Below are 22,480 nucleotides of genomic sequence, written 5' to 3'. Positions count from 1 at the left end.
ACCCTCTGTGTACACAAACAGTGGTGGGGAATGAGTGCTTCATATTGTTATTCACTAAAACTATATATAAGTTGGAAATCACAACTTGGACCCTCACAACAACAAAAAAAACCCCAAAACATTTAAATGCAAAAGAGGAAAAGAAGGGCATGCCTCTGCTCAACAAGTCTACTTTTTCTGTAGATATTTTTTGCTGCTCTTGACCGATTCAAGCAGTCTTTTGTCCATTTGTGAAGCCAGAGAAAAGTCCTTACATGACAAGTCACAGTTCACAGATATTTGAAGTTTGTTTTTGATCAGCTCTGTGCTTCATCTGTTTCTTGAGTCTGACCATTTAATGGTCATCAGAGAGAAAATCCTCTCTACAAAGGCATTTGAGCCTGGCACACTGAGGACAAATGAGACAATCCTGAACATATTGATCAAATTGGCTTTCCCTATCTTTTGGAAAACTGCCACCCACTTCTCATTGGTGGATTTTGTGGTATCCTGTCTGGCTTTCTGTATTTCTTCCCTGCTAGCACAAAACTCTTCATAACCACCTGCAACCACCACCTGCTCCAGGTCAGTGAAGGAGAGCTCCTCATGTAGGCCAATCGGTTTCAGTTTCATCACATTTTCTGATGAGAAATCAAACCACTTGTCAATGTATCCAATGACAGAGTCATAGAACTTCAGGAAGTCCTTTTGCTGCTTTGATCTTTGTGCTGACCTGACACTTGTTTGTCCATCAGCTGCTTGGTCTGGTATCCAAAAAAGATCTCTTGTTTCCGCTGAAGCGTCTTCGCTTTGAATTTTCCCACCTCCTCGTAAACATCTGTGATGCAGAGTGTTGTTTCCTCCAGCTTTCTAACGAGTGTATCAAAAACGCACCCCACATTGTGGAAAAAGCACAGATAAATCTCAGCAGCTCCAGTTTTTCTTCATCCTCAAAAATCCTCTTCAGTGCAACAGGACAGGTCTCCCCAAGGGACCAGAAGTATGAGGTGAGAGCTGGCCAGCTCTGCAGGAGACAATCAACAGCTGGATGAAGAGACAGCCATTGCGTGCAAACATGACACAGACTGTCATACCACTCAGTGTCAATAAAGGCAAAAAATGCATGCAGTTCCTCTCTTCTGGAAGCAAATACTGAGAAGTGGCTGTAGATCTTTAAAACGAGTAACTCAATATCCATTGAAAGCTGATCACAGGCGTGCTTGCGGGTGTTATGAGCTATGTCAGCTGGGCAATTAGCTTTCAGAATGTGACTGTTTGCACTGCTCTATAACTGGTAAACGGAGTGGTGTTTTCCAAAGTTGACATTGGCATTATCTGCTGCATAGGCTATGATGTGTTTAATATCCAGTTCATACTTTTACAGACGGTTCATCAGAGCTTGATGTATACCATTTGCAGTTTCATCACTGTCTTCATAAAAGTCAAGTAACTTGCACTGCACTCCATCAGACACAGAAAACTATCTCATGCACACTGGAAAAAATTTTCTATTTCCCTTGTTTGAGGCATCGGTGGCAACCGAGTAAAACAGGCTCACCTTCAGTCGGGGACAGATCATCCAGAATATCCCATGCAGTCTTTGGTCCTAAAACATTCATTGTGATCATCTCAGCTTTCGTTCTTCCCAAATGCATCTTCTTCACAACATTTGAGTTATGAAACAACGCACCGTTGAGCTTAACAAGACAGTTGGTGCTGTTGTAGCCGAGTCCATGTTTAACAGTATGATACATATACGAGGCTTCACTTGCCACAATTTTGTCATTTTCCACAGTAGATGCCACGAAGAATCCACCGATATTGCTTGCATCTTTAGCTAGTGTGGCCTTCTTGTGCATTTCTGTGGAAGCATGCTGAGTCAGGTCATTCTCACCTCCATGGCCAACTGAAAATGTCCTGTGACATAAAGTACAGAAGGCTTTTACTGAGTCACCACTGATGGGCAGTGACTCAATGAAAACAATGGGAAGCAATGGGAAGTAAAAAAGACCTATGTCTTTTTTACTTCTCATTGCTTATTGTAGCTGCACAGTCTTTTCTTTTTTGCAGGTTTATCCATATTTCCACATGCCAAACTGACTGAACAGCACCAGACATTGCTGGAACTTTTTCTGTTTTTGAAGGAATTGGCACATTTACAGAGAAGACTGTACATGTACAACTGATGCGCGTTAGGGGGGCTGTGAGTGGATGATGACAAGTGATCATTCTCACCCATCGTGATCACCATTGCTGCTACTGCTGTTGTGTCAGATTTGATACAACTGTGAGAGTGCCCTCTGGTGATTAGAGTAGAGTAGCAGTCAATAAACGGGACAAGGGAGGTCACGTATGGGACAAATCAATTTGGCCCAATATAAGGGACATCCCGGCTAATATAGGACAGTTGGCAACCCTGGTTTGATTCTTAGGTCAGCCTCAAGTCATATTATCCACATTGAATTCAAGTGGTCCAACTTTCAAATGTTGTCTCAAGACTTGCTTGTCTAGGCCAAATCACTGCCAGTCATGAGCTGTTATTTAGTGACTGAAGTCTAACTAATGTACCTTGAAGTTCCTCTTTTCAAGGATTAATGTGTTCTTCCGTCTCACTTCTGCCTGTCTTGTTATTTGTTATCCATATAACAAGACAGGTAAAAGGTATATCCATCCACGATTATATTCCTGAAAAAAAACTTTTGCTACCTATTTTCATAATGGCCACCATGTCTCTTCCTTGTAGCCAGAGAAGGAGAAGCGGAACCCTCTTGCTGACAGACAGCTACAGCCCTCCTGTCTGCCACCAGTCCGAAACCCTTTCAAAGTTCCCAGCAATACAGACAAGGATTCTGGATTGAGGAAAATGCTAAACAGCGGAAGTGGGGAGAATGGAAGAGACAGAAACACTGAGAGAAAAGGAGAGAAGAAGGACAGACAGATGAGTCTGACAGATGGACGTAAAGAGAGTCACCCAACAGGAAATGTTGGTGGTAAAAATGCATTGGAGGAGGAAGCAAAGTCAAACCTGTCTGATTCATATCGAGATAAACAACAACAAACACTGGGGGTGACAATTAAGAAGAGCGTTTCAGATAAAAAAATAAATAATCCCCAAACTGACAGGGAAAAAAAGATAGTGGATGAGCCAAAAGTTCCAACCAGCCACGAAGATGGAAGCGAGGTTAAGAATAAAAATTCTGCCTCCAGTGTTTTATCCATGCATGCTGACCAAACTCCAAATACCTCAAAGAGTTCTCAAAGAAATTCGCCTCATCAAACATCTGGCACTCTTGAAAGTACTGGGACACGTTCTGGAAAAGATGTCAACCTGGAGGGGAAGGAGACCACGCCTGCCCTCACAACCCAAGGCACCACACACACTATCACAAACACTAATCATGCCAAGAATATCCCTAAATGTAACAAATCAGCACAACCTTGCTTCTCTCAATCCAAAGAACACCAAGATGCACCCAAATATGAAAATCAATGCGACAAACCTTTTATAACCCAGGAGAAGTCTAAAGAACCTATCATGACCACCCAGTTTAGAGATGATGATGATGATGATGAAGATGATGATAATATCCAGCTGGTGTCAGTGAAGCCAGGAACTAGGAAGACTCCCTCTGTGGCTCCAGCCCAGAAGAAGACCCTTACCTCCTTCCCAGGGTTCCAGCTTGCCTCCCAGATGAAACGTCAGCAGGAAGACCTTAAAGGGCTACACAGTCTGCTCTCTGCCCAGCTCAAACAAAAAAAGGTGAGGGACCTACACTTTATGCATGTCTTTGTATGTGTATATTTTTGTTTGTCTCTTTGTGTGCATGTGACTGTGAGAGCTCACAGCAGTGCTTGCTTTCTGAGAGCGGTATTTCCCTGTATATTGTGAGGTATCAGTGGCATACAGTAACATCGAATTTTCATTTTTTTATTTGTTGCCATGTATTCACCTGTTCAAAACTACTGAAGATGCATTAGTGCTTGTGTGCAAGAGCCCTCCTTCATGTGAGAGAGCACTCTTTGTTACTGATATTATCGCAAGATCGGACAGATTATGTGATATGCAAGAAGACTGCAAGATGGTTGGCAACACCAGAGCAGTTAAGGTGCTAGCTGCAAAACAACTTTGTGTATTGAATCCCCAATGGGTTAAATTTCTTCTGTATAAACTCATGTATGAATGAATTTAAGTCAAGATATGGCGATAGACAAAAAATATAAGTTTCAGTGTCAAGTCTTTGTTACTGTATGCCAGCGCAGAAGTACTGCTCAGAGCCAACAAGCCACTATTGTGCCAAACTTGCATAGTGTAGCTGTAATGATAAACATTTTTACAGTATTGACTGAAGCAAGTATTCTGGTCTGAGCTTATTCCAAGATCACCTCATGCATTTAAGCTTGGGCTGCACAGTATTGGGAAAAAAAACTCACATTGTGTTTTTTTTCCTGTAATTATGTATGAACATAAATAAATAAATAAAAAAGTATATATATATATATATATATATATATATATATATATATATAAAATGTGTGTGTGTGTGTGTGTCGGCCCTGTGATGGACTGGTGGCCTGTCCAGGGTGTCTCCCTGCCTGCCACCCAATGACTACTGGGATAGGCTCCAGCATCCCGTGACCTGAATTCGGATAATGGAATGGAATGGAGTTTTATTTTTATATATATATATATATATATATATATATATAAAAATAAAACTCCATACCATATATATATATACGTATATAAAATGTGTTTGTGTGTGTGTGTGACGTGCATGGATAAATAGACTCGCTAGCCCTTGGCTAACGGGTCAGAGCCTTAGTTGATTGGTTAGCGTAGTCGCCCGTGGTGCGAGAGATCCGGGTTCACGTCCTGGCTGTGGTGATTCCTGGCTGCCTCCCGAATCCACTACATTGGTGTCAGAAGTGGGATGGTGAAACCGTGAGGCCATCAGAAGTGCGTGAGCCCAGAGGCGTGGGGGAGCTGATATGCTGAAGCGCAGGGACGTGCTTCCCAAAGGAGGGGGGGGTAGTGTAACTTGCACGGATAAATAGACTTGCTAGCCCTTAGCTAACGAGTCGGACCCTTTAGTCGACTGGTTAACGTAGTCGCTCGTGGTGTGGGAGACACGGGTTCACGTCCCAGCTGCGGCGGTTCCTGGACTGGCCCCCGAATTTGCTACATTGGTGCCAGAAGTGGGATGGTGAGGCTATCGGAAGTTGTGCGCCCAGAGGCGTGAGGGAGCTGGTATGCTGAAGCGTGGGGACACTTCCCGAAGTAGGGGGGGGTAGTGTAACGTGACTGAAAAGGGACAAGGTAAGCAAAATTAATTTCAAGCAATTATTATCAAATATTTACTTAACTAGCAAGTATATATATTGTTTTTGCTGTGAACATTATTAGCTAACCTAGCTAACCTAACTTACAGCCAACCTCTATGAGCCACTATTTACCATTCAACATTGCAGAGACAACCCCACATCAGTACCATTTACTTAATTCTGTGTTTGATATCTTGCTGTTTCATGAAAAACATTTTTGATTTCAAAACTATGCTTCCTCAGAAGCAGGGGAAATGCCAAGTTCCAAATGATAAAAGGGCAGTAGATGTGTGGTGTGGTTTAGATATTCACTTCTATCAACCACTGGAAATACTAGTTGAAAAGATGTGTTAAATATCAAGTTTTCATTGGTCATTTAGATGTCAGCTGCTATAATGTACCCTTTTGTTCCATATATGAGAAAAAGTAAAAAAACAAACATAAAAACTGCTGTAATTGGAGATGAGTGTTTTCCATTTGATAGCAAACTATTTATAACAAATTAATTGGATCTACTTCTTTTTCTGTGCAGATTGACAAATCAGTGCTGGTGGTGATGACTGATCAGCAAATGTCTGATTATATTGGGTCATATGGTGACTGAGTGGCCGTGTTGACTTTTTGCCAACAAAGACAGTTGATAAAGAAGACCTTCTACGAACACTGAAAGACAAGATCAGTGTAAGAGGAAAGGGATCAAAACCAGTAAGAGCCCTGGGCGTCAAGACCACTGACTTTCCAAGGGGAGGGTATGCAATGGGTCAACATAAATAGAATGCAGAAGGGGAAAAAAACACCCGAAAACTTGAAATTGGATGGCTTTATTTTGCGACCAATGAATACCGTCAGGTTGGGACCAGAAATGAAGGAGACACAAAATGTGTATCGATGATAACAAGGACACAGTTTCACATGTTCTGAAAATAAGGAAGAAACTTTTTTTCCCAAATGGGCACTCCACAAAAGGGTCAGCCACTGAATTCACTTTTTCGGTGTGTGATTTCAAATGAAACCCAATTCCTGGGAGTCCGAGTAGCATAGCGGTCTATTCTGTTGCCTACCAATCGCCAGTTTGAATCCACGTGTTAACCTCCGGCTCGGTTGGGTGTCCCTACAGACACAATTGGCCGTGTCTGCGGGTGGGAAGCCGGATGTGGATATGTGTCCTGGTCGCTGCGCTAGTGCCTTCTTTGGTCAGTCGGGCCGCCTGTTCGGGGGGACTGGGGTGAATGGCATGATTCTCCCATGTGCTACATACCCCTGGTGAAATGCCTCACTGTCAGATGGAAAAAAAGCAGTTGGCAACTTCACGTGTATCGGAGGAAGCATGTGGTACCCTTCCTGGCTCAGCAGAGGGGGTGGAGCAGGGATGTCTTGGAAAAATAAGGTAATTGGCCAAGTGCAGCTGGGGAGAAAAAGGGAAAAATCCAAAAAAAAAGAAGAAAGAAACCCAGTTCCCATGACTGACACCATTGGCAAACTTTATAAGGAGACAAAACTTAGAATGTTTAGATTTTATATCTGCACAAACGAGATGGGAGGAGAGGAGGAATCCTCTGATGAAACAATTGCCCATGAGGAGGTGGACCATGTGGAGGGAAACAAAGGTGACACAGAGAACGGCTACTCAGTTAGATCACCATACAGAACATGTCATTAAATATGACACTTTGGAGTGGAATCCAGAAGACTGGACAAGATTTCGGAGGAATGGGTGATGATGTTGTTTGTCAACACAGAAATTCCACCTACAGAAGCATCTACACCACCAATTAATGGAATGTGACACTCTGGAGTGGAATCCAGAAGACTGGACAAGATTTCAGAGGAATGGGTGATGATGTTGTTTGTCAACACAGAAATTCCGCCTACAGAAGCATCTACACCACCAATTAATGGAGCTTCAGTTCTCTCCAGGGAAGACTACGTATTCGTTAAATCTGTCTACTGATGAGGACCTTCAAATTCAACTTGTTCTTCTAGATAGCCCATTAGCTTTGTACATCAAGCAACCTCCCAACAACCAATACTTGTGAAGATTAAATTACACAGAGAACATCCATTTCAATACTGAATGTAGCCTTCCAGAGTGATCTTGTGTCAGTCGATGACCTACTTGAGGTAGAAATGGTTCTGGCTAATGGCTCTAGTGAGAAGGGGGAAGACAATGACGGTGTGCTTCGAGATGTATTGAGTGAATATTGGGACACATTTATGATGACATGTACAACAGGTAGTACGGTTCGAGTTCATATGACTCGACATGACATGAGAACCACATTGAAAGACGCCGCAAAAGTGTTGTTCCTAGGGTATAACTGTGCATGCTACTTCTCCATTGCTTTAGCAAAACCATTCATGCTGCATTGTCTGGGGAAAGAGGCAACTTTGGAAGATCTCTGGGAAACCTTTCTTTAGTACATTCCAAAGGAGGAGACAAAAATAATTGAGGAAGCAATGCACAATGTCTCTTCAATTGCTGGCAGTGAAGACTTGATTGATTTTTTTTTTTTTTTGGATGCCCATGACATAAAGAGCCAAGTTACTGAGCAGAACTTTAGGCAAACAATACTTGAAATTGCCCACAGAGAGGTCATCCAAGATCCTGCTTATATATCTGACTACTGGAGAGAGGAACTGAAGAAGCTGAGACTGCCTCCAGGGGGTTTAGATGAAAGTGCTGTGTAACCTTTGCCCATCAAGCAAGAAGGTTATTTCTGTTGTTGAACCATCTGAAAGTTTGGGGAAGAGGGAACAGACCGTTTTTGACTACCTAAAGAAGTTAAAACGCCATTGTTCTGAAACTTGCCTGAAGCCATTTCTGCACTTCTGTACAGGTAATTTTTCAAGTGCTGTATATTGAGCTTCATTGTGTAAGTTTTAAGTTTTGCTCCCTGGAAGACACATTTCCTTTATCATCTGAGCCAAGAGTAACATACATAAAAAGGACATCGCACAATTGGTGTCAGCAGTTAACACACACACTTGATGCATTCTTTCTATATCTTATTAATGTTCAAGGTGCAAATGTCCTTGTGTCATACAGCCATCCATGTGCAATTTGTCGAACCATCTGGTGACTTTGTCCGAAGCCCCCATGCACACACCTGTGGCTGTGTTTTTGAGATCCCCCAACACCTACAGTTAATACTTGGAGATGGCTCAGGAGTTTAGTCAGCTTCTCGACCCCAATGTATGGGTGATGGACTTCATTTGAATTAAGGTGAGTCATATTTCATGACAATAGTGTAACATTGTTGTTAGATTTTTCCACACACCACACTTCAGCTTAGAAAAAAAAAATTGTTGAACTAAAACTGTTCAGCTGTTCATATTTATCTAGCGTCTATTAGAGTAGGAGTCTCGGAGTAGGATTACTGATCCATGCCTTGAACATCTCCGTATTGGCATAATTTCCAATTTAGGAATCTGATTTACAGTCAGTAATTTTCAGCCTGTGCCCCTTCTCAGATTTTTTTTATAAAATACTATGCAGGTTACAATGTCCCTATTGGTGGTCCAGGAGTTCAAAACAATTAATTGTGCTCTCTCTTTCCATCTCTCTAACTAGTCTTTGGCTTAACTGCTTATGTTAGCCAACTAAAATATGTAATGGTGTTCCCAACTAAACAGGTTAATATGGATCACATATGATCTTGATATATGTGAGCCGGTTCAGTGTGAGTCTACTCACTCGCTTGTCTTCAGCTTACCTATTTAAGTTGGTCAACTAAAACATGGTCTGGTCCTCCCCACTAAACAGATTAAGGTGGTCCATATATGATGTTGATGAGCCTTTTCAGTGTGAATAATTGGCACTCGCTCACTCACTCAGCCTACCTGTTTAAGTTGGTCAGCTTAATCTTGTTCTGGTTTTCCCCATGAGTTTTGGAAGCCTGTTCAACGTTGGTGATTGCTCTCTCTCTCTCTCTCTCTCTCTCTCTCTCTCTCTCTCTCTCTCTCTCTCTCTCTCTCTCTCTCTCTCTCTCTCTCTCAGCCTACCTGTTTAAATTTGTCAACTTAATCTTGTTCTGGTTTTCTCCACTGAACAGGTTAGGATACACTAAAAATGACAACATTTGGAGGCCTGTGGATTTGGATTTGGAGGCCTGTTCAGTGTGAGTGGCATCTTCAAAGACTGGTCACTGTAATTGTTTTTTCCTCTCTCACCAACACCCTTTCTCCTACTCACTCAGTACTACACTGATGGAACACAATAGTTTTGCATAACCAAAACAATGTATATGTTAAAATGAATGCATCAGCTGTTGGGGTTAATTCTGTCTAGTACTATTTACAACACTGCTGTTCTCTGCATCAGTTTCTGACACTTTGTGCTCACACACACACACACACACACACACACACACACACACACACACACACACACACAGAAGTAGCTTGGCATACATAAACACAAATATGCAAACTACTACACACACATATGCACACTTATTAAGGCTGGGCCAACACACACACACACACACACACAGCACCTTACATCACACACTATTTATTATTATTATTACTGCTTTTTTATTTTATTGCTATTGTTGCTGCAGTGTTGAGGAGCTGAAACTCGAGAATTTTACTCTCATACTTTTATAATGAGACGTAACAAAGAATCTTGAATATGTAGCCAACAATGAGAGAGGCTAATAAGATAACTGGCATATACTTAAATATTTAAGTCACTAATTGTCAAACTGACTAGCATACTACCTGCCTTGTGACTCTTAACATCTCATAAAAACCTCCCCTTCTCTCTCTTGTTCTTCCACTCTCTCCGCCTCCATGTAGCTAATGTTTTTCCTGGCTGATAATGTTGCGGCGGTGTGAGGTGGACAAGGCCAACGGTCATCTGAACAGCGCCAACTCTCACCCACCACACAAGCCCTCGCTCCACCACCACCACCATCCCCCAACATGTGGTTCTTAGTTAACATTTATTTGGTTGAAAATAAAATGCTTGATTCATTTAAATTTTTTGGTTCATGCAGTCAATTTATACTGCAAAATATGTAGATTTTACTGACAAATAGAGGCCGCACACTACTTTGGCCTGGTGAGTTTTGGGGTAGACTCACTGTGCCAAGTTTTGTTAAAAATCAGTGAGCTCATATGTATCACGTCTGCCTGGTCCATACATCGACACGCTCTTAACACCACAGTGTTAAAGGGATGCAATGATGACATCTCTTAAATGTATGTATAAATTAACAGCTTGATACGGGTCTCTGGGAAGATTCAAATGAGACTCAGCTATAAGAATATTGTATAATTCATAAACAACTGGGTCACATGGTATGGGTAGGCGAAAAATGCATTCATTCTTGCAACGCTGAAAATTGTCATTTTGAACTGGAGCAAGAAAGTCTGGTCCTGTAGAGTTCAGGCAACGTGTAAATCACATTGGGCTGACCACTGGGAACATTGGCATTCTTTGATGGTCTGATAGTGTGTGCATTCCAAACCTTTACCACGTCACCCAGCTCATCCTGTGAAAGTATTTTACAAAGCAATTAAAAGCTCTTCCGTTCAAAAATATGTATTAACAATCATTTGTATTGATCCCCCTCTTCTTCTGACACACTCATAAGCATCAAGACGCTATATCAAATCAACTCACTTGGATTAAACCCATAAAGCAGAACTGTAGTAGGCAATGAACTCATGTTTCACTTCAAATCGTAGAACTGTAGTAAGCTTTTGTCCAGAAATTCTCCATCGAAGAACCCATCGTCTTTGAGGTCAGAAAACAAGAATATCCAAAATTCCATGCATTCCTTTTGCAAGAAACCTCACCAATATTTAATTCATTGATTGGTAGTACTGGTAGTTTCCAAATAGCTGTCTAGGGTGTCACCAGGGGGATGGAGCAGAAGAGACATAGAATGAAGTAAATGGTGCTGATGTGGTGTTGTCTGCAATAGTGAATAGTGGCTCATAGAGGTAGGCTGTAAATTACCTGAGTAGCTAGGTTAACTAACAATATCACAGCAAACATGATATATACTCGCTAGGTAGGTAAATATTTGAGCAAATACATAATTGCTTGAGATTTGCTTACCTTGTCCCTTTTCAGTCTAAGTATGTTCTCTTCTGGGACTTTGCTCATTTGAAGGAACTCCAAAAGGTCTTCCTCCATCCTTCTCAGACTGACAGTATTCACATTATTCGTGTTAGCTAGCTGGCTAATCATTAGCTACATGTCATTGTGTCTAGATATAGCAGTTGTTTTTTTTCACCCTGCAGTTTTTTTTCCACCCCGCAGTTTTTTTCCACACTGCACGTTTTTTCCTTTCCCTCCTCAGATTTTTTTTTTACCCCTCTGAATTTTTTTTTTAATCTTCGTTTCCTTTCCCGCTATGCAGGTCCCTTAAGGGGCGCCAGATTTTTTTTTAATCTTTTTTTTTTTAATCTTTTTCTGCCATGCAGGTCCCTTAAGGGGCTCCATTAAAAAAAACACCTGGTCTTAAAGATAATTTAAAATTTTTAAATTCATACAACTGATATTGCTTTTCTTTTTGCAACAAAATCTTCCTTTTCGGTGTTTTTCTCCTTTTCCTCACTTTTTTTCAGGTTGTGGTCAACGGCTTGCTTTGGTTGTTTGATAAACTGATCGAGAATAATTGTGATAGGTGGTTCGCTATGCATGCAGAGCCTGCATGTCACTCACTAGCAACAAACTCTGTGTATCCAAGAACCCTTAGATTGGAGTAAATTGTTATAGCAGACAGACTTGTAGATTAGTCATGGAAAATGATAACCATGTGAGTTTTCCTTTTGTATCAAGCAGTAAAAAGTTGTGGCATGAGGTGTTTGATTTAATTTGCCTTACTTCACATCGCATGTCCTGCAATGTGACAGTTGCACATGCACATATCACAATGACGACGCTGAAACAATATACTGTGCAGCCCTAGTTTATGCATCTACAGTGCATCTACATCTCTGTAATAGGATTATTATGGCAACAACTTGTAATTACATCTGATAAGTCTAAACCTTGCAAACATTCAGTATGCTTCAAAACGCTGACACAGCCGATCTTGAAATCCCTCTTGTCCTTAATTTTCAATCTAATGATCAGTTTGTCGTTTTCACTATTTCCCCTTAGATCTCTGTCCATCTGTAATTTTCTGTCTGTTTATCTGCTTTTCTCTCACCTTCCATCTCCCTATAAGACCACTCTGTCGGTGGTAAATGTGTCTGCGCTGCCTGATAAAGGAGAGAGGCTGAAGACTCAAGTCAAAGAGCTGGAGGATGCCCTGGAGTCTCTGAGCCTCACTGTAGCTTCAGAATCTGGTAAGGCCCTTACTCTGAAACAGCTGTAAAATGAGACAGGCAAGGCAAATTTATTTGTACAGCACATTTCAGCAACAAGGCAATTCAAAGTGCTTTACATAAAACATAAAAGGCATTAAGACAAAATGTAAAAGTAACATAAGACAATAAAAAACATTAAAAAAATAAAGAGTGGGCGTCTGGGTAGCGTTGCAGTCTATTTCGTTGCCTGCCAACACAGGGATCGTCCGTTCGAATCCCCGTGTTACCTCCAGCTTGGTCGGGCGTCCCTACAGACACAATTGGCCGTGTCTGTGGGTGGGAAGCTGGATGTGGATATGTGTCCTGGTCACTGCACTAGCACCTCCTCTGGTCAGTCGGGGCACCTGTTCAGGGGAGAGGGGGAACTGGGGGGAATAGCATGATCCTCCCACGCGCTACGTCCCCCTGGCGAAAATCCTCACTGTCAGGTGAAAAGAAGCGCCTGGAGACTCCACATGTATCGGAGGAGGCATGTGGTAGTCTGCAGCCCTCCCCAGATCGGCAGAGAGGGTGGTGCAGAGATTGGGACAGCTTGGAAGAGTGAGGTAATTGGCCGCATACAATTGGGGAGAAAAAGGGGGGGAAAGCCAAAAATAAAAGATAAAGAATAAAGGTTACAGTGCAGTGCAGTTTAAGATGACAATCAAAAGCTTCAAGTTTGATTTTATAAAAGGCAGCGGCCAACAGGAAAGTCTTCAGCCTTGATTTAAATGAACTGAGAGTTGCAGCAGACCTGCATTTTCTGGGAGTTTTTCCAGATATATGTGGTGCATGAAAACTGAAAGCTGCCTCTCCATGTTTAGTTTTGAATTTGGGGACAGAAAGCAGACTTGTCCCAGACAATCTGAGAGGTCTGGATGGTTCATAGCATAGCAGAATTTCAGAAATGTACTTTGGCCCTAAACCATTCAGTGCTTTATAACCAAGAGCAGTATTTTAAAATCGGAGTTCTATGACGGACAGGAAGCCAGTGTAAAAAATCTCAGAACTGGAGTGATGGGGCATCCGGGTAGCGTAGCAGTCTATTCCGTTGCCTACCAACGCAGGGATCGCCAGTTCGAATCCCCGTGTTACCTCCGGCTTGGTTGGACATCCCTACAGACACAATTGGCCGTGTCTGCGGGTGGGAAGGCGGATGTGGGTAGGTGTCCTGATAGCTGCACTAGCGCCTCCTCTGGTCAGTCGGGACACCTGTTCGGGGGGAGGGGGAACTGGGGGAAGTAGCATGATCCTCCCGCATGCTGCGTCCCCCTGGCAAAGCTCCGCACTGTTGTTGAGAATTTGTTCAGCTGCTGGAAATGGGTTCCTCAAAGTTGTGAAGATTACCTTTCATCAAGAGACTAGAGCGTTGGAGACATACACTACCGTTCAAAAGTTTGGGATCACCCAAACAATTTTGTGTTTTCCATGAAAAGTCACACTTATTCACCACCATATGTTGTGAAATGAATAGAAAATAGAGTCAAGACATTGACAAGGTTAGAAATAATGATTTGTATTTGAAATAAGATTTTTTTTACATCAAACTTTGCTTTCGTCAAAGAATCCTCCATTTGCAGCACTTACAGCATTGCAGACCTTTGGCATTCTAGCTGTTAATTTGTTGAGGTAATCTGGAGAAATTGCACCCCACGCTTCCAGAAGCAGCTCCCACAAGTTGGATTGGTTGGATGGGCACTTCTTTGAGCAGATTGAGTTTCTGGAGCATCACATTTGTGGGGTCAATTAAACGCTCAAAATGGCCAGAAAAAGAGAACTTTCATCTGAAACTCGACAGTCTATTCTTGTTCTTAGAAATGAAGGCTATTCCATGCGAGAAATTGCTAAGAAATTGAACATTTCCTACACCGGTGTGTACTACTCCCTTCAGAGGACAGCACAAACAGGCTCTAACCAGAGTAGAAAAAGAAGTGGGAGGCCGCGTTGCACAACTGAGCAAGAAGATAAGTACATTAGAGTCTCTAGTTTGAGAAACAGACGCCTCACAGGTCCCCAACTGGCATCTTCATTAAATAGTACCTGTTAGAGCCTGTTTGTGCTGTCCTCTGAAGGGAGTAGTACACACCGGTGTAGGAAATCTTCAATTTCTTAGCAATTTCTCGCATGGAATAGCCTTCATTTCTAAGAACAAGAATAGACTGTCGAGTTTCAGATGAAAGTTCTCTTTTTCTGGCCATTTTGAGCGTTTAATTGACCCCACAAATGTGATGCTCCAGAAACTCAATCTGCTCAAAGAAGTGCCCATCCAACCAATCCAACTTGTGGGAGCTGCTTCTGGAAGCGTGGGGTGCAATTTCTCCAGATTACCTCAACAAATTAACAGCTAGAATGCCAAAGGTCTGCAATGCTGTAATTGCTGCAAATGGAGGATTCTTTGACGAAAGCAAAGTTTGATGTAAAAAAAATCTTATTTCAAATACAAATCATTATTTCTAACCTTGTCAATGTCTTGACTCTATTTTCTATTCATTTCACAACATATGGTGGTGAATAAGTGTGACTTTTCATGGAAAACACAAAATTGTTTGGGTGATCCCAAACTTTTGAACGGTAGTGTATGCTATTCTTGATGATGGCTCAGAGCACACTATCCTGCTCTCCGATGCCACACAGCACCTGGGACGGCAAGGAACAGCTGGAGCCCTGAAACTGCGGATGGTACACCAAGACATTAAGACAGTGCATGGAGCCTCTGTCTCCTCTATATCTCCTGCTAATAAGCCGCATAAAAAATTTCACATCCAAGATGCCTCGACCGCCAACCACCTCGGTCTGGCAGAGTACACATACCCATTGTCAACCCTACAACAAAAATACAGACAACTAAATGGTCTGCCACTACCTTCCCTCCACCCTTCCCTCCCAAGCAGCTTATTACAACCTATAGTTACATTTTAAGCTACTTCCTTGTGGTTCTCCATAATTATAATACGTTACTTTCCCTGTAACAAAAAGCAATCTCCTTCCATAAGCTATCGTGAGAACAAATATTAATAAAAGCAAAGTTTAATGTCACATAGCGTTTATAAATTCAGGACACTTGGACAAGGAATTGTAAAGTAATGATAAAACTGAATGGGTCACCAGAACAGGCAAAAGCTATAGTTGTCAGAGACATAAAAGATCTTGAGCAATATAAATGAATAATGATGAATATTATGGTAGATAGGTGGAAGAGTGGGGAAATATCATGCATTTATTTTAGCTGTGTTGTAAGGGGCAATGTTGTTTGTGAGTGACAAATCTGGTATAAGAAAATGGGTGAATACACAGATTTTAAGTCTTTTGACTTTGGTGTTCACAAACTTAACAAGTTAGAACATGACATTGATCCTGAGACCCACTTCTACCAGAACATTAACATCAATTGTGAATATTATTCTGTCGCTCAGGAATGCTACATCGATCACTACTGCTGTCTTCTGTTCCTTGTCGACCACCACAATGTTTGTTTGGTTAGCCCGCATCTGCTTGTCAGTCTGGAAATGATGTCTCACAGGATCTTAGCTCTGCCATTCTCGTCCACCTTCTGTAGTGTCTCCCATTTGGCCTTGGGGAATTCCAGTCTGTATTGACATTCATGTACACTAGAAACATACATACACCCAAGTCAGGTCAGCCTTTGCTGCTACCATTATAACAGTAGATGGTACTATCTGCATCTGTTTCTACTGCCTTGTAGATTTGCCTCTTTAGGCAAAGGCTAAGAGAAGGTAACTCCGAATTCAAATCCAAGAAGGCACTGGCAGCAGGACGCTCGATGGTGTTTGCCGCAGAAGAGCCCAATAGGATCATGAGCCCTATCGGACCAGTGGTACAAACATCGGATGACATGCAGAGGAACCACTCTGTTGGTCAATGGATGGCATCACACTTGACAAGTAAGCTGTCACTGCGGGGCAATCTCTTTATCTACTGAGCCTGTTGCACTACAGTGTACTACTTAGGAATGGGTTTTGAGGTCCAGAGAGACTGTTCAGCGGGGTCACAACACCGACTGTCTTAACTACTGTGCAAGGCGTGATGTGAGGAGAGCTCGAGGGGGAAAGCGCTTGCGAAGAGAGCTTGTTTACAAAGTCCTATGGTGACAGAATGAATGTGAAGGTAGCAGGCTTAAGGAGCTGGAAGCTACTAGTGGGACCTCTGCACATAGTTGACTCGCATGTGATGGTCGCAACTCTGTTGAATCCTGGGCAACAACAGGGTCAAGGTAGCTGTGTGAGGGTCTGAGCAGCCCTTTTCAGGGAAAGCACTGCCCGCCCCGTAAGGGGAAGCCCCTAGAAAAGGTGGGGTAAAAAAAAGCTTGCTCAGAAACTACCTGGCTGGTTCACCGCGGCCAGCAGGTCTTCACTTCAGCAATCGAAAATGCAAGAAAGTGAAACTGACTGTTGCTACATGGAACGTTCGGACCATGTTGGACAACCACACCAGACCTAAGAGAAGATCTGCATTGATTGCTAAGGAGCTAGAGAGATACCGCATTGACATTGCTGCTCTTCAAGAAACAAGAATTGAAGGCCAAGGACAAATACAAGAGAGCAACTACACCTTCTTCTGGATTGGAAGGAGAGATGCTGTAGTGGCCTTTGCCATTACCAACAGAATTGTGTCCAGATTGCCCACTCTACCATTAGGAATCTGAGTCTCCGAGTCCCTGTGGGGGGAGAATACTTCTTATCACTCATCAGTGTGTATACCCCAACCATGGCGTATCCAGATGAAGACAAGGAATCTTTTTACCAGAAATTGGCTGAAGTAGCGGACAGTGTACCAAGCACAGACAAGCTTCTCATTTTAGGAGACTTCAATGCAAGGATAGGCAAGGACCACTTAACCTATAAGGGTTTCATCGGAACGTTTGGCAAGGGCAGTAAGAATACCAGTGGCGACCTTATGTTGAATTTCTGTGCTGAATTTCTGTGTATCACAAACACCTTCTCTCAGCCCGAAAAGAACTACTTCACCTGGTTGCATCCAAGATCAAAGCATTTTCATTTGTTAGACCACATTGTGACTTGCAGGGCAATCTTGACAGAGGTACTCTCAACAAAGGTGATGCATGGAGCTCAACTGATCACTATCTTGTCCGAACACAGTTGTGAATGAAACTAAAGATGAAGTCACGAAAAATGCCCTGTGAAGCACTGAGGAAACTGGATACCAGTAAGCTAGCAAGCACAGAACATCAAATGAGACTAGCTGCAGCAATCACATCTGCTCTTCAAGATGAAGAAAAGGTTGCAACAGGCACAAGTAACATGGAAGAATGCTGGACACAAATGAAAGAGACCATCTATAGTTAAGCAAAAGAGATTCTTGGTCATCCAAAAAGAAAATCGCCAGATTGGTTCCAGGATCAAGATAAAGCAATCCAAGAACTGCTACAGGAAAGGCAAATGCTTCACAATGCCCACCTGAAAGAGAACTCTTGAGAGGAGTCAATCGGCTTTCAAGGCAATTAAAGCCAAAGTTCAGAAGGAGATTAGAGTGATGAAGGATAACTGGTGGAACAAGAAAGCAGAAGAGCTTCAGGCCTTAGCAGATCGAAATGATATGCATAGACTCTTCTCTTTCTCTGCACTGAGAGCCATCTACTGCCCAAGAAGCAATACGATAGTACCAGTAAAAACGGCAGATGGGAGTAAGCTGTGTACTGACCTAAAAGAGATCACAGAAAGATCGAAAGACCACTTCTGCACCCTCTTGAATCAAGAAGGATCAGCAGATCCAATTGCATGCCAGTGGCTTACAAGAAGGCCGATAAGAGAAGACCTCTGTGAGCCGATCACAATGGCTGAAGTAGAGAAAGCACTTAAAGACACCAGAAGTTGGAAGGCACCAGGACAAGATGCCATCCCATCAGACATCCTGAAGCATGGCGACTCAATACTTAAGTCAGAGCTACTAAAGCTCTATAATGCCTCCTGGCAGAACCTATGCCTTCCTCAAGACTTCAAAAATGCTGTGATTGTGACCATCAACAAGAAAGGTGAACGAAGCGATTGTGGAAACCACCATGGGATCTCACTTCTGTTGAGCGCTGAAAAGGTCCTAGCTAAGATCATACTGAACCGGATAAAGATCCTTTCAGAAGAAGTGTTGCCTGAAAGCCAATGTGGTTTCAGATCTGGTAGATCCACCACAGACATGATCGTCACCCTGAGACAACTCCAAAAGAAAGTGACCGAACAGCACCAGCCACTTTACATTGTCTTTGTGGACTTTTCAAAAACGTTTGACACTGTTGATAGAGAGACACTAGAAAGTGGTAGAGACTTATTCACTGCCTGCAGAAAATCACTATCATCAGACTTTTCCACAATGATATGACAGGGAAAGTATCAATTGGAGGAGACGTCAGCGTGCTTTCAATATCAAGCATGGAGTGAAGCAGGGATGTGTGCTTGCACCGACCCTATTCACGTTATATCTCGCTGCAGTCCTAGAAACAATGTCAGCCAACTTGAGAGGTGGCTTGTACATCAGGACCCGAACAAATGGAAACCTCTACGGTCTTGCGAGACACAAGGCGTCTACCAAAACAAGAGAACTATGTGTTCGAGAGCTTCGCTATGCAGATGACTCGGCTCTGGTTGCCAATGATCCTGGAGAAATGCAAGAAATGGTAGACCGCTTCTCTTCAGCGGCTGAAGATCAACGTCTCCAAAACAGAGCTTCTGTATGAGCCTCTCCCTCAGAAAAGTCCCGAAGAAGGTCAGCCCAGTATTTCGGTTAATGGAGCAACTCTGAAGACCTATCCGGGCAGTGCTGTGACAGATACAAACTCCTCTGACTTAGGGGGGCCACAAAAGCCTTTGGTGCCCTCCACAAACGACTTTGGTCCCACCATGACATCAGGCTGACAATAAAGATCAAGGTCTACAACACTGTTTTCCCATCTCTACTATACTCCACTGAATGCATGACCCTGTATCACAAGCACATGAAGAAGCTCACCAGCATACAGCTTCATCATCTGCGAAAGCTGCTGCGAATCAGATGGGAAGACAAGGTGCCCGACATGGAAGTATTGAGACATGCCGGTACTGTCAGTGTTGAAGCCCTAATAACAGCCTCCCAGCTCAGATGGGGCGGCCACATGAGAAAAATGCCAGACAACCGCCTACCAAAAGAGGTTTTCTACGAGGAGCTGTGCCAAGGAAAAGGGAAGCAGGGAGGCCAGAAGCTACGCTTCAAAGATGTGCTCGAACGCGACAAAGATCTGCAGCATAGATGACTCCAGCTGGGAGACAGTGACCCTGGACAAACAGAGATGGCACTCCACAGTAAGGCAATCGAGAACAGCTGTTGAACAAAAGAGAGAAGAAGCCTATGACAAGGCCCACCATGCAAGACATAACAGACCAACTCAAGCAACATTCGTCTGTGACAAATGTGTACGATATTGTCGCTCTAATGCGGGCCTGACGGCCCACAGGCATACTTGCCAAGCTTGAACTGCATCACAGTCATCATCGTTTCGATGGACTGCCGAAGAAGAAGAAGAAGAAGACTTAGACAACTTTATCTCTCTCTCAGATGGTATGCTTGCAATGTGGTTTTTGATGCACCTTCCACTGGGCTGAAAGAAAACATCATATGGAAGTCAGTGAGGCTGAACAGCTGAAGCAGTCTGTTGTATCTTAACAGAGTGTTCAGCCTGGAAATTGGTTGTTTTAAATGATAACATCCTCTCAGCTTACACGTATGGGAAATCATAAACAGTTAGATAACAAAGCCAAAACTTGCTTTGGCTTTGTTTTTCCTAATGATTAATGCTTGCATGTGTCTACACTAACATTGTGGCTAAACAGAACTCATTGGCTGAAATGTTTATAAATTAAGGGTTCATTACAAATGTTAGTGTCCCAGCCGATCTCTATGGTCCCAATCAACTGTCAGCCAATCTATGCCACCGCTGACCTAGAAAAGATAACATTTGTACCCTACAAATCATTCTTTTCATAGACTGCACAAAAGTGTAATAGTAAATCACTATTACATGAGCTAAAAGGTTGGATTTCTGTCGTGGCAACTTCTAGTAAGATGTAGCTTAATAAATATTGTGTCCATCAATGGTTAAATAAGTGTTCCAACTTGTCAAGAATCTAATCTTACTATTGGATTTGCCCCAGTCTGTCATTTTTTCCAACCTTAAATACAAATAGAAAATACTAAAGATATACCATTCAGTTAATAACCCTTACCTCTAATCAATGACATCTGCTTTTGAGGTGATTTGTGTCAGGAGTAAGGGTGTAAAATTTTGACTTTCTTGTAATGCCAATATACGAACCATTTTTTTTTTCAGAGTCCCAAGATGGAGACAGTGGTGGTGGTGATTCCAAATCAATGCCCAGTCAAATGAACCCGTTCCAACATCAGAGGTGTACCATCTTGCTGCCTGCCCCACCAGCCCCAAGCCCTCACCAGTACCAGGCTTCAGGCAGCTCCCTGGGCCTTCAACTCAGCCAGGGGTTCACCCAGATGTATGGAGGTAGGTTAGGGGTAGTTTTAAGGTGTAAAGAAAGATGGGATAAACTCCTGCTATCCCTTCCTCCCTCTCATTAGCCAATCTAACTAGGTGAAAAAACAGCTACAGCTAGAATAAGTAAATAAGACAAGTAAGTAAATAGAATAAGACAGCTACAGCTAGAATAAGATCCCACTAGGAACCAGCAACAGATGTATAGACAAAAGGACTAATACTCAAGCAGCTGGAATAAGACTAATAGCAATTTGTTAAGCAAGAAAGATGATACTTACTCTATTCTAGATGAACCAGCAATTCAGAATCACTCCAGAAGTTAAGATGCACACTTCGGGGAAGTAGATTTCTCACCCACTTGCCCAAAAAAACATTGATGTTGAACCCTGCACTGCAACTGTGTGTGGGTGTGTTGGGCAGCGGGTACATTTAAATCCTGGTTAGAGTAAGAGCCGGTTCCATGTTTGGATGTGAGTGTGCTGATTAACAGTGTTGGGGCAGAACAAGGGCCTGCGTCAGTGTAAGAGACGTAAGGGTGACTCCGGTTAATTAAAATGAAGCCTTGACATTTTGAAATTTTCCGTTATTTTTTCACATTACCATTCCATTTTCCTTGCAAAGCACTTGCAAGATAATTGAAATTGAAAATGTCTCCGTTTGTTTTTCAATGATCATTAGAATTGTTCATTATAGATAAACTAGCCTGAGCTCATTCTTGATTTTGATTTGATTGATTTTTTTTTTTTTGATATCCTGAATCCATTGCTCCCAGCAACAGGAACTGAATTTCAAAAAGAAATTTCTGACTCAGATTAAATATCAGTTTATTAAATAGTTTTCGAAGCCTCCGTTTTATTTTAATTTCTTTCTATTTAGTATTGTGGAGCAATGGATGTCATATTGTTCTCATGTGTTTCTCTTCCTGAGTATTAACTTTTCTCCAACCCTCTACCATTGTTTTAGTAGTCATTGTTAAGTTTAGATGTTGTTTGTGTCACTGTTCATTACCTTTTTGTTTTCTTCTGGGAAGCAGTGTTTTCAAGACCTTCAGGGTGCTTATATCTCACCCCCAAAACCTGTATTTCTTTCCTTTCTTTTACTGCTTTGTTTTTTGTTTTCTCTCTTGTTGTTATATGTTTTATTTTTTTGCAAATAAAATGACCTAAACCCTTCACATTACCAGCAAAGTCCCAGGCCCAGACGTTCTATGGCAGTCGGATGACAGAAAATCGTCTGTTAGCCATAGAAAATCCCACATGTGAGGCTACCAACCATCTCTATCGCTCACTGGAGTCCTGCCCGGGTCCCGACACTGAGGCCCCCAACCCAAAAGGCATCATGGTTAGAGCCCACTCACCCAGT

General features: G+C 42.5%; 1 protein-coding gene across 1 annotated transcript in view; it reads left to right on the top strand.

Annotated features, from left to right (window-relative positions):
* The window catches only part of ttf2 (transcription termination factor, RNA polymerase II), a 52,348-nt gene that overhangs the window by 5,824 nt on the left and 24,044 nt on the right, over window positions 1-22,480 (top strand). Inside the window, exons 5-8 of the mRNA XM_056288886.1 lie at window positions 2,723-3,739; window positions 12,489-12,609; window positions 20,942-21,127; window positions 22,302-22,459. Of these exons, the coding sequence (XP_056144861.1) occupies window positions 2,723-3,739; window positions 12,489-12,609; window positions 20,942-21,127; window positions 22,302-22,459 (1,482 nt within the window). The remainder of the gene's footprint in view (window positions 1-2,722; window positions 3,740-12,488; window positions 12,610-20,941; window positions 21,128-22,301; window positions 22,460-22,480) is intronic.

Source organism: Lampris incognitus, chromosome 11 (assembly GCF_029633865.1).
Source record: "Lampris incognitus isolate fLamInc1 chromosome 11, fLamInc1.hap2, whole genome shotgun sequence".
Lineage (NCBI taxonomy): Eukaryota > Metazoa > Chordata > Actinopteri > Lampriformes > Lampridae > Lampris > Lampris incognitus.
The sequence above is the reverse complement of the archived record's forward strand: the minus strand, read 5'-3'. Positions and strand labels throughout refer to the sequence as shown.